General features: G+C 41.1%; 1 protein-coding gene across 5 annotated transcripts in view; it reads left to right on the top strand.

The window, feature by feature from the left end:
• The window catches only part of nrp1a (neuropilin 1a), a 62,142-nt gene that overhangs the window by 11,165 nt on the left and 38,056 nt on the right, over window positions 1-12,921 (top strand). For all 5 annotated transcript variants that reach the window (XM_051097893.1, XM_051097891.1, XM_051097894.1 and 2 more), the window contains one exon: window positions 7,696-7,877. In XM_051097893.1, the coding sequence (XP_050953850.1) occupies window positions 7,696-7,877 (182 nt within the window). The remainder of the gene's footprint in view (window positions 1-7,695; window positions 7,878-12,921) is intronic.

A 12,921-nucleotide genomic window follows, 5' to 3' on the forward strand; every position in this document is an offset into this window, starting at 1 on the left:
CATGGGTCAGACATTCTAGCCTGCGGGATCTTGTTATATATCTCAGAATAATTAGTATTGTAATTAGCATAGCAAAAGGTATTACCTTTTAGCTGACCCTGGTTCTTTCTGCACATGAATTTAGTCCTCATTAGAGGAGGCTCACATCACCTTCTACCACTGCAGAATCAGCAGCAGCCCAAGGGTGGGAGACATGGGGTGACTGGGTGAAATTTGGGAAGGGGTGGGGGGGTGTTTTTAATAGAGGATAGTGCACATCTGACCCCAGCCAGCCACCTCCCTCCCGTCAAACCCAATCCACGTCGTTTTCTGTAGCTTGACTTTTCATCTTCTTAAGCATGGAGCCATCTCCAGAGGGCTGGGGCCACTCTGGCTCAGTAATAATACCCCCTATCAGATGTCAAGGTGGGACAAATGGTGGCTATTCTCTTAGTAATGGCCAGTGAAATGGGCTCCTGACACAGACCGAATGAAGACCTGTGTCCCTTATTCACCATACAGTGCAATTTCTTTTTCCATTGTCCTGCTCTTGTACTAAAGTGGATTTTTGTTCGCTCTGTCTCTCAACAGTGACTATATATTACTTATTTAAATTGGATTTTCACAGAATCTTATATAAACATGTAATTTCATACAGCTCTGCTTCTCGAAAGATCAACATGCGACCTAACCCACTGTCGTAGCGTTGATCTAGCTGTATGGTTATGCATTTTGCACATTTTGTCCATGGTTAAATTTCAAGCTGTAGTCATAACAAAGTTTAGCTCTAGCCTGGTTAATAACTTATTTTTCTAAATTGCAGCAGGTTTTCAGCAGCTTCCTCCACCATGTCATTGCTACACTCAGGTTAAATCTCTGAGGTAAACTTAACCCAATTTATTGCAGTTCCTCATCATATCCTGTCAGTGGATGATACACAGATATCCATCCTGCCCTCCTGGCTGAAGACAGAACTTCCTCAAGCTCCTTCAGCTGTGTTTATATTGGATCATTTGGGAATTGTACATTAGCAAAGAAGTGTGGCACTCAGATGTAGCCTAACCGAGCTCTGTGCTGTGGCTCGCTTAGTGTATGTGTTTCACTTAATCAGTAAATGCATATTAGCCATTTTGCCCCCCTGGGCAGAACTCTAATTAATTGCTCTTGCTCCTTCCTCCAACGAGAACAGGATGTTAGATTCTAAATGAGGGCATTTTGTGGTCTAATATGCCTTCTGTGTTTCTTCGAATTCTAAACCATAACGCTTTCTGTTTTCCAGCAAAATTGCTTTAATGGATAATGACAGATGATGGAATGAGGGGAGGCAGAATTGTTTGCTGACGTGCACTAGTGTAGAGGAGAATAAATAATGAATAGTGGTAGCACAGTGCCCTCTTTGTCTTGTGGCCCACTCTGCTTTTCCCTGGCAAAATGAATGTTCAACAAGTTTGGATTTGGTTAAGACGAAGGACAAGTGCTTGTCTCAGAGGTGTAAACAAAAAATGGAAAGCAGTGTGATTGCACATTTCAAAACTTCGAGTGGAAATTGCCAGAGCAATCTTGTATCTTGTGTATCCTTTCTCAGCTGTTACTGCTACCCCTTTCATCTGGTTATTTGCCTTTTAAAGTCTCTAGTGAAACTGCGAGTAGTGCAGTGTGCATTAATTCCCTCAAAATACTGGAATTCATTAATGTGATTGTTGGGAATCTATGTCTCTCCGAACAGCCTAATTAGCAGTGCTAATGAAAGCGGACACGCTAAATCCATCAATGTTAATCATAATTGCCGTTTATGAAAGCGCACGGCGTGGTCTCCTGCACCGCACCCATTCAAAATTGATTAGCATCTAAAAATATGTCTCAGAGATTAAGCATGATGCTTAAGACCTCTCTGCGATTGTGGCCACTGGGGCTGGGTTGGAGTAATTTACTCTCATGGAATTGAAAAGTATTGAACCGCTTGACATGTCCACACCCTTCACCAGCCCTACACCACATGTGCTCTGTACCACCCATTATTAAATGGTACTACTCTAATCACTTGGGTTTATGGATGAAGGATGTAGGGTGGATGTTTGGATAGACACATCTGTCACTGGGGAACATGAGACATTATTTGCACCTGTACTTTCTATTAATTCTAATGTTGGCAAGAATTTGAGAACAGTTCAGGAGACAAAGTCTATTTGAGGTCAAGAGTACACGTGTATTAAGTTTCATTTCTCATTTTCGTTTACATAAACACACTGTATTCTTTCGAGACAAAAAGAATGTCTTTCTCAACAGTTGGCTGCTCACAGAACCTGTTTTAGCCAGTCAAAAGATACGGTAAAAAATAAACAAAAGCACCACTAAGCCGTTACTCGGTTATCATAAAACTTAGGGCTAACTTTGTAGCCATAGCCTCAAGTCATGGTCCCTCCCTCTACACGCTGCAGCGGTCCCATGTAAGCTAATAACTCCGTCAGGGAGTGTTTTCATTCTCTGTACTGTTGTAACGGACTCTGGTCCCAACCCCAGCTCCTTTTTTTGTCCGTCTCACCAACATTTTGAGTGACAGCAGTGAGGTTATTATCGTTGCAAACGCAGCTTGCGGCTGCAGGAGCCCATTACGGTAGGCTTGGTTAACGCTTGTCACATACTATGGAGAACGGTAGACAGTTATGGTGAGCGAGCTGCTACCTTGTCCCCTAAAGGCTTGAGCTGTTAAAATAGAAAAAAGCCCAGCTTCCTTCATGGAAATGTTAACCGTATTCGGCATGGGCGTCTAAGTGACAGTTTGTTGGTGTGGGGTTTTTTTTTACACATGATGGTTGGGTCAGAGTCCCTCAACAGCTTTACTTGTTTACACTTTCTTGAGGACAATGATGACTTGTATATCCTCTCAGCCATCTCCATCTCAAAGGATGAGATAAGAAAAGAGTTATTGTTTCGAAAAGGGCACGTCGAACCTAATCTTTCCATATAGTGATGGATAAAGTGTTCTGCTCTATTGTAGATCACGCCGGAGACTGGCGTCATCTCTGTCATATTTTGTTTCTCCGAAAGCTTACGAGGAGTGTAAGTAACAGGGTGTTCTGGGTAGTAACAGACACTATCAAACCCTGAGTCTATGATAAATTGTCTTAACCCCAGGCGTGCAAATAAGACCTACCTTTCCCATCTGACTGTTCTGGATTGCGTAGCCATTACTATCCCTGTGGACAGGCTTGTCCGGTAACATTGCAAGGCAGCGAAGCGAAGGTCTCTGAGAATTAGATTCATCCTTTTTGTTTTAATTTCCCCTTTGGATTGGCAGGCTATTTTCACCACTATTATGGTCGAAAGTGTGTGTATGTGTGTGAAGGGGCCTTGGAGACTTCATGGAGGTTCACAATCCAGTGGTATAGGCCAAAAGATTCTGAACGGTTGAAGAGGGCAGAGGTAGAGCAGTGAGACAGAGAGTGGGGGGGAACGCATTAAAAACAATCTGTCCGCTGTCTCTTCTGGGGTTGTAAAATGAAAGCAGGCCGAAATCTGGAGGAGAGAGGAGGTGGTTTAAGACCTGGGGCAGGTGAAGAGGTGTCTGGTCTGAGAAATTGGGACTCTATACTTGATGAGAATGCTTTACACCTCTTGTCTTGGCTTCAGGGTCCAAACTCCATTTTAAAATCGGTCCCTGCTGTTTTTTCTTGATCTGTTAACAGCAAACTCCATTTCGCAGTTTCAGACCCCTGCAAGTTCTCAAAGAAATAGATTAGCAAATACTGTTCTACACAGACCTCTCTGGGAAAAAGTCTTTCTCCGAATGTAAAATGGCCTCTGCAGTCAATCCCATAATGCCCTGCAGATGATTAGCAGGGCCAAGTTGGCACTCAAAATCCACTGAGCTCGTGGAATGGTATGAAACTGTGCGCAGCCTGTGCCGAGCAGTCTTTAAAAACAGAAATGAGAATGTGGCTAGAATGCTTAAAGACATTTTTTCATGAAGCAGCACTGGCCTTGAGGCGACTACTGCAGTTCCATCTGCATCTTATTCTAATACCTCCCACTCCAGCTTTACAAGGTCCATCTGTGTTAGGGAACAAGTGCCGCGCCTGACTAAAAAATGCCATAAACAAGATTTCCGAAGGTGCTAAGACTTTACGTGCAGGCAGGAGAGGCCTGCTGTTTTTCAAAGCCGCAGCAAAAAGGATGTCTTGAGGAGAGCTTGTAGTACAGTATAATGTTACCTCTGCTGTGACTACGGTTGTGCAACGGTGACTGTGATTCTGTGACAGACTGCTGAAATCCGATAACACACCTTCGATTCTCACGGCACCACTGAGGAGGAAACGACTTCTTAAACCCTCAAATCTTTGGCTGGATAACGCTTGCATCAATTTTTCAAAGGTCTGGTCACACTTGGCTTTACCTAGGTGGGATTTAAAGTAGAGAGAATATCTGTGCTTGCTTGCGTGTGTATGTGTGTCTCTAGGTGGAGGTATCATTCAGCAAGCCATAAGAGCAGGGAGAAATTACCAGCTGAAAGAGGAAGGAGAGAGCAGAACAGACAGATCTGAACAAGACTGATGCTCTCCATCTTGAGCTGGGATGCTACTGTCAAAGATCTTCACACATTACTGCACCAAAGCATCTTCAGACCAGTCTCTGATTCACTACAAAGTGTACTCCCTTTATAAACGAGTGACTTTAGTTGGGATTTTGCAGCAACTTGGTCTGCAATAGAAAGGCGTTCATTCAAGTACACCATGTTCCCGAATCAGTATACTCACTGAAGGATCAACATCCCTATCAAAACCATCAAATCAAAGAGGAGGCATTAATCCCAGTCCTAACCCATCTCAACTAAGGCCCTGTCCCAAATGTCACCTTTTAAGTTTATACTTTGATAACATAATTCCACATAGACCACATATTTGGTAGTGTGGATTAGTATAGTCTCAGCAAAAGACCACAACTTCTTACAATGGCTGCGAAGAGGGTGTCATGAAACCTATGACAAATGGGCTGGGACAAATGAAATGCAACATTTGAGATCCAGTTTTTCTAGCACCAACAAGGCAAGTGATGTCTATGTCTAGAGCAACTTTGCTATCAACCAGTCAGATTCTCAGTTAGGGCTAGTGCCTTGAACAAGATTCTTACCAAACAATGCGTTGTAGTGATTTGAGGACAAAGGATGTTGTTCCAAGCATATGTTTAGACTTGAATGCAAAGGTCTGTGTCCAAACTGCACAAAAATGAAGCTGACGATCAGCATAACCAGTCTCTCAGAGCATCATTTGACCTAACTTAAGTAAGTCAAGCTCACCCGAATGCTAGGCAAGCCAGAATGATGACAGAAAACAAAAAAGTCTTTGGGAGAGTTAATGACTGCTTTTTATGGCCACTGTGCCATAAAGGCAGCGAGTAAAAGCGTAAGTGCATTGGCTGGATTCCTGTGTAAATGTACCATGATGGAGCAGAAGGTAGACTGAGGTCTCCCGTTCAGACTGATAAAGGAGAAGAGGAGAACAGAGCTTGTTTGTGTGGCTGCAGGAGCGCTGTTTCCACAGCTGGCCTTAAGAGGAAGAGGGCAGGGAATGAAAAACAGAACGCCGTGCAAAAAAATGGCACCAAGCACAAAACAGTAGACCCAAGCCAAATAGAGTGAGGTCATAGCTCTGCAAACGTCATGTTAGCGGCAAAGGCTGAAAAGAGCAGTGGGTTTGTTTATGTGTTTGCACATGGGTTTGTTTGTATGATGTTGCTATTTGTTTCATTGACAAATTTAAAAAATGGAAAATACTTTTTGCAGAGGGTGTGGACTTTTTTGTAGCTGTCAGTTTAAATGCGTTCCATGCGCTTTTAATGCATTTCCAGTGTGTATGTAGCGTTACAGTAGTGGCACTCTCTTCTGCTGTGACTGATGGAGTTCTAGGCCTCTTCCATCAGGCCAGCCAAGCGGAGAGACACGGGTGAAGTCATCTCTACATTACCGCCCCCTCAGGGGACCCAATTTCAGAGAGCGGCACGCTTCTCATATTCCGTCCCTTCCATTCGCACACATGCAGTATCATGCCACCCCCAACGGTGTGAAACAAACCAACCTTTATATCAGTGAATGCACAGTATGAGACGCGCCCCAATTTTAACGCCTCCCCTAAACCCCCTGGACACACTAACACACAGACACACATTCTGCTGTCTGCGATACCTTCGTTAAATTTTCACACATTTCCTCCCGTAATGTGTGGCAGGTGGAATAGACCATTTTTTTATTGAGCAGGGAGGTCTTCTGTAGCATATCTAGCCTGCTATGCACATTAATAATATATATACATTAGTATTTGAATGCTCCTCTCGACATAATGAAATGATATTATGCACAAGCAAGATTTTGGTTATGCATCCCTAATCAGCTTGGAGAACCCAAACTGCGTTTCTTTGAAAAGAAATGGAACGTTCTACTCCCCATGATGCTTTGCTCTCCTTTCCTCCCGTCGTTCCGAGTGTCAGGGGTGATTAAACGCCATGGAAACAAGACCCTGCTGTCAATCATATTCCACGCTGAGCCTACCCCTAGTTGAAATTCACCATTATTATATCAGTATGCGGAGCGTATTGTCCAAACAGACTTAAAACAGAGGACTATTCACATCAGCTTTAGTTTTTCATCCCATCTCGCTCGCTAGCTGCGGCAGGACCACCCACCCACTCTCGTCTTGTATTACAGACACAATATTAGCGTGCGTATGTGTGTGCACGTGGGTTTTTGTGTGTGCACGTGCTGCCGTTTGTGCAACAGTCTTCCAAACTGTCGCCGACTCAATTATGTGGCGGCACAAGCCAATAGCTTTAGGGTTGAAATTCTATTTTGAGGAGTACTGGAGCGTGCGTGTGTGTGTGTGTATGTGGAGACGACACCTGTTTCTTCTCACACTATAACCGTTGTCCCTCTCACATACTGTCAAACCGACATGTAAAGACTATCACCATCTTCTGTCATTCATATGCAGCAATTTGTCTGCCTCTTTTAGCTCTCTAACATACACGCATCATGACACATTACTCATCAGGACACTTTTGTGGATGTAGATTATTGTAAATGTCACTGTGCTAGTATTACGTGAATTTTGCATCATCTAATTAATATTCATGAGTCATAGTAAGGTTTACAATGTGTCCCGTTGGCATTTGAGACTGTTTGTTCTTACATCTTTGTCTTTATCAGTTTACTACGGCAAATCACACACAAAGCTGGCAACTATATCCCAATAATATGTCATTTATAAACAATTGTTCTTTTATTGTTTTATTTATTATTTTGATTTTAATTCAGTTTAACTGATTAACAAAGTGCTTGAAACAGTATATATAATCTAATCAAATTTGTTGTGATTTTGCTCACAAATTACATAAAATGCCACATAGGAACACTCCCCAAATCAAATATTTAATTATAAATGAAATGATTGTTTTGAACTGATTTATTGCACATGAACATTTGAATGACTAAAAAAAAATATAAAAAGGAAAAATATTTATTTAGAAAATGAATAATTTTAACACACACAGACATTCACTACCTAGTTTTCAAAAATGTTTTTCAATTTTTTTTAAAGTAGAATTTTTTTTTTTGTAATGTTGGCAACACCAAAGCTCCAAACAACTGAATGAACTGAATGAACTGACTTTTTGTGAATGCACAAAGAGTGTAAAGTGTTACATTTTTGTGTTTCTCCCTCTGTGCAGATATGACTATGTGGAAGTGAGAGATGGAGTGGATGAGAGCGGGCAGCTGGTCGGGAAGTATTGTGGGAAGATCGCTCCCTCTCCTGTGGTCTCCTCTGGGAACCAGCTCTTCATCAAGTTTGTGTCTGACTACGAGACCCACGGCGCTGGCTTCTCCATCCGCTATGAGATTTTCAAAACAGGTGAGTGGAACATAAAAAGAAAGGCCCCACAGTTGCTTACCAATCAGATTTTAGAGCCAAAAGTATTATTTTGTATACATACAAGGTAGGAATTTACTGTGGGAGACCACAACAACCATATAAGGACAGATATAAGCAAGAGAGAGCACTTTCTGTTTTCTCTTTGTCAGTCCCAGTGGGAGAGCTGCCCGAGGAGAAAAGATCAGTTGATAACGCGGACATGTAGACCTTCGGGGTCTCTCGTTCTAGCATTGTCTGGCCCACAGAGACACACACAGATACACACTGAGGGGCCGCTGGTCTTATCTGGAGATGTCACGGCAATAAGCAGAAATTTCCTGTTGTTCGGATCTGTTTCCTGTGTTTGAGGTAGGGATAGAGACGCAGAACAAGTGAGAGAGAAAGCATGTTTGCATAACCTCGAACAGGTGCAGCACACATCGTGGTCAAATACTGACCCTGGGATACCCCGAGTGTGACCTCAGGATGAGATGGATGCCCCAGCGGGAGTTTATTTTAATCTTTATTGTCCGTTTGTGTGCACTCATTTCCATAGAATTGAAAAGTCACAAAGGAGATGTCTTCAATATTTAAATTCAATGAGATTATATGGTGAGAATTTTGAGACTTTTGCAGAAGTGTCAGTAATTTTGTTTTTTCAAGATAAATACAGTAAAGACAGTTATATTATAAAATATTATTACTTTTTTTAAAATAGCTGTTTTCTGTCAATATATGTTAAAATGTAATTTACTCTTGTGATCAAAGCTGAATTTTCAGCATCATTACTCCAGTCTTCAGTGTCACATGATCCTTCAGAAATCATTCTAATATGCTGATACTAATATGATTTATTTATTCATGCATTAAAGAAAAAGTCCACTTCCAAAACCAAAATTTACACATAACCCCTTGTCGTGCAAGATGTTCATGTCTTTCTTTCTTCAGTCGTAACAAAATAGTTTTTTGAGGAAAACATTTCAGAATTTTACTCCATATAGTGGATTTCTATGATGAACTATCAAAATGCAGTTTAAATGCGGCTTCAAACAATCACAAATGCGGTTGTAAATGATCCCAGCCGAGGAATAAGGGTCTTATCTAGCGTAACGATCGGTTATTTTAATTAAAATAATACAAATTATATATTTTTAATGTCAAACGCTCATCTTGTCTTACTCTCCCTGAACTGTTTTTGTTCCGGTTCATGTCAGTTAGGGTATGTCGAAAAACTCCCATCTCATGTTCTCCTTCAACTTCAAAATTGTCCTATATCGCTGTTTTACCTTTTTTGTTAAGGGTGTTTGATCATCTTTGCATGTTCACCTTGCAAAGACTGGGTCGGTGCTTCTGCAGTGATGTAGGATGATCTTGAAATGATTTTTGAAGTTGAGGGAGAAAATACGATTGGAGGGAGTTTTTCGACATACCCTAACTGTCTTGAGTCAGAATACACAGAGTTCAGGGAGAGAAAGACAAGACGAGCGTTTGAGATTAACAAGTATTTAAATTGTATTTTTAAAATAAAAATAAGCAATCGTTTTGCTAGATAAGACCCTTCTTCCTCGGCTGGGATCGTTTACAACCGCATTTGTGATCGTTTGAAGCTGCATTTAAAATACATTTTGAAAGTTCAAACTCGGGGCACGATAGCAGTCCATTATCATAAAACATAATTTCTTTACGACTGAAGAAAGAAAGACATAAACATCTTGGATGACAAGGGGGTGAGTACATTATCTGTAAATTTTTGTTTTGGAAGTGGACTTCTCCTTTAAAATTCTTGATATTTGTATCTTTATTATTTATTATACTTTTAGGAGAAAAATCTGAGACAAAGTTGATGCTTCACAGAGCACATTTGAGAACTCCTTAGCTATAAAAGAGCAACCCCAGAGCAGTACATTTTCCTCCGGGTTCCCATCCCCCCTGTTGCAGCACCTCCACACACTTTGGCTCATCAATAACATCAATAAGTCTCCCACAGTATTCCATTATCTCAGTGCTGGTTTTCTTAAACTCATCTTCTTGATGTGTCTGATTGGAAATAAGGTTCCTCTGGAGAGAGCAAAGACGTCTGAAACATATCGACTGTGCGCAGTCAAGGGGTCGAGCAGACGCTCTCGGCCAGGATGGGCGCCCCCGGCTGGGTGTGTTCCTCCAGAAAACCCTCTTAGTTTATCAGCATGGGTGGGCCACCAGATCCTGTGTGAACAACAAATACAGTTGTTTGCAGTCCAGGCCATGGGAATTTGTTGTGACTACGCAAACTCTGCAAAGCGTACGCGAGCCTTATCAATTAAAGACAGAGAAGGACAGCGAGAAAGAATGTGAAACGCAGTCGTGATGGATGGTGAATAAAAAAAGGGAAGCTGATTTGAAAGCCTTGTCAACACCATCTGATCTGCGTGTTTATGACATACAAGTAAATGTAATGATTACACACAGGTGTTGAAACAGGTGTGCAGGTATTCAAACGTGGGATGATTATAAGAATGTAACACCGTTTAAAATAAGATTATACTCATTTCAAGCTGCTGCCGCTGCTACATTTGGAGAGGTAAGCTGTGGATTAGAGCAGGTTTCACACACATCCGCAGCGTGTGGGCTGAATCGCTAGAAGCAGCAGTACAGCAGAATATCTAATTAAAAGTACACAGTGTATTTTGTGAGTTTTACAGAGCTCTCAGATGGCTCGACTGATTTCAGAACAGACATCTTCAACTTCAGCCGACTTACATATGTTTTTAAAGCAATTAGCCACGAGAGACTGTACGTTTATTCTGTCCCGTCCTTAAGAACACCACTTAACCGTGGTTAAATCACTTTAACACACATGTTGAGTGGCTTATTGCTTTTATAAAATGCCAGCAACCGCTATACGATTACAAAAACGTCAGTATTCACTATAAACAATATTTTCGGCAAACAATATAGCTCATTAGTGTTGCAGTGGGTAGATAGATAGAGATTTGGTTTGAGAGTTTGGTTACAATATTGCAAAACAAAGACAGATGGAATGATACAGCAGAGCAGTGAAATGTTCCCAAGCTTTAATCTGAAATATTTCTTTTTGGAATGCGTGTAAAGAATAACGGGGGAGATTTGAGAGTAGAGAGCTAATGTGAAGACTACAAGAGAAGGAGAGAATAAACAGAGAACACAAAAGGAGAGAAGAATCTATTCAGGAAAAAAAAAGTGTGAAGGTGACAAAGAAAGTGAGGGAGAGAAGATGAGGTGAAGAGAGGGCGAGAAAGCCTGGGAGCTACGCACACACTCGCGCACAGGAAAGATAAGAGATGAGAATCTCTCCACCGCAGCTATCTATGAATGCAATCAAGCCTGACCCAAGCACTAACCCACACTGGACAGCATGGATATCTAACGAAGAGCTGTCCTCAGGGGGCTTTCAGACCGCTACGGTTTCACAGACACCATGTTCTTTCTCTCAGAGTTCCCTTACACCATCCTTAACAAGGGGCTTTTAGATGATTTTTAGAAACTTGCGTATCCCATCCGTAAAGAAGAGGAGCCTGTAGTTATCGTGTCATCCTGCCTTGCCGTGGCATCCCCAAAATGGCCTTTCTTAGGGTTGAAGGAGCCATGCGTTTTTAGTTAACAGCTCTGCAATTTTCAGAGCCACATCAAGTGCGAAGAGAGGCTGATGTTTCGCAAGTGGGGTGGAAGGCGTGGGTGTGGGATAGAAGGATGGAGAAGTAAGTTACCCTCGCTCAGAGTCAGTGTAGTAGGAGGAGACTGTAGAAGCCTGTTTCAACCATAAAACAAAAAGGTAATCATGAAAATAAAGAGGAAATTGAAAACTATATTATATAAAATCACAATTGTAAGAGATAACGAACCGTTAATATGGCTACTGCAGGAATCTTTTGAAAGAGATTTAGACCTTTTTTTTAAACAGGAGCTTTTCTTTTGAATCCAAACTGGGTTCTTTGAGAAAACTTACCCATGGTGACATTTCTGCAAGAAGTGTTAAGAAATTAAATGTTCTGTGAGTGGCACTAGACGATTAATACTCTGTCGCATTTAAAAAATAATGTATCACCAATAAAACACATTAGCTGAAGTAACCATGCCACTTTATCTTGTTTCTACAGGTGTTTCACAGGACTTAGCACTCTTTTTTGCAAGTACAATGCTGTACCGGGTGCGCTACCGAGCAAGTTTACTACATTAAAAAAGCTATAAATATGGAGCTGGTTATGTGGTGCAACCGTCTAAATGTATTAATTTACAAATCATGTTAAAAGTGTTTTGAGTTTATAACATAGTACTGTCAATAATCTGTTCCTGTAATTATAATTTGTGACCCTGGACCACAAAACAAGTCACACTATATATATTTGTAGCAATAGCCAACAATACATTGTACGGGTCAAAATGATCAATTTTTCTTTTATGCCAAAAATCATTAGGATGTTAAGCAAAGATCATGTTCCATGAAGATATTTTGTAAATGTCCTACCATAAATAAATTAAAACCTAATTTTTGATTAGTAATAATAATTGCTAAGAACTTCATTTGGACAACTTTAAAGGTGATTTTATCAATATTTTGAATTTTTTGCACCATCATATTCCAGTTGTATCTCAGCCAAATATTTTCCTATCCTAACCAACCATACATCAATGGGACGCCTATTTATTCAGTTTTCAGAGGATATATAAATCTCAATTTTAAAAAAGTGACCCTTATGACTGGTTTTGTGGTCCACAGTCACATTTATGTAAAAAGGACTAAATGTTTTACTGCCACTGGTGTTCATTTTAGTTGGAAACTGCAGTGAATTGTGTGTATACAGTATATAGATACACTTTTAGAGTGCTACGCTTTGCAAAACTTTGGATAGAGGCGTATTTTTCCAATGGACCCACGTGTACATAAATAGCTGTAATGCTGTTACCAAGTGCCTTGAAGTCATGCCGAAAGTCTGCGTCATCATCACTAGCTCACGTCTAGCCAGGCCATTCATCATAGAGATGTTATCTGAACGTCTTTACGATGGCACCTGAGTCAACACAGTAG

The sequence above is a fragment of the Labeo rohita genome, chromosome 24 (genome assembly GCF_022985175.1).
Source record: "Labeo rohita strain BAU-BD-2019 chromosome 24, IGBB_LRoh.1.0, whole genome shotgun sequence".
Lineage (NCBI taxonomy): Eukaryota > Metazoa > Chordata > Actinopteri > Cypriniformes > Cyprinidae > Labeo > Labeo rohita.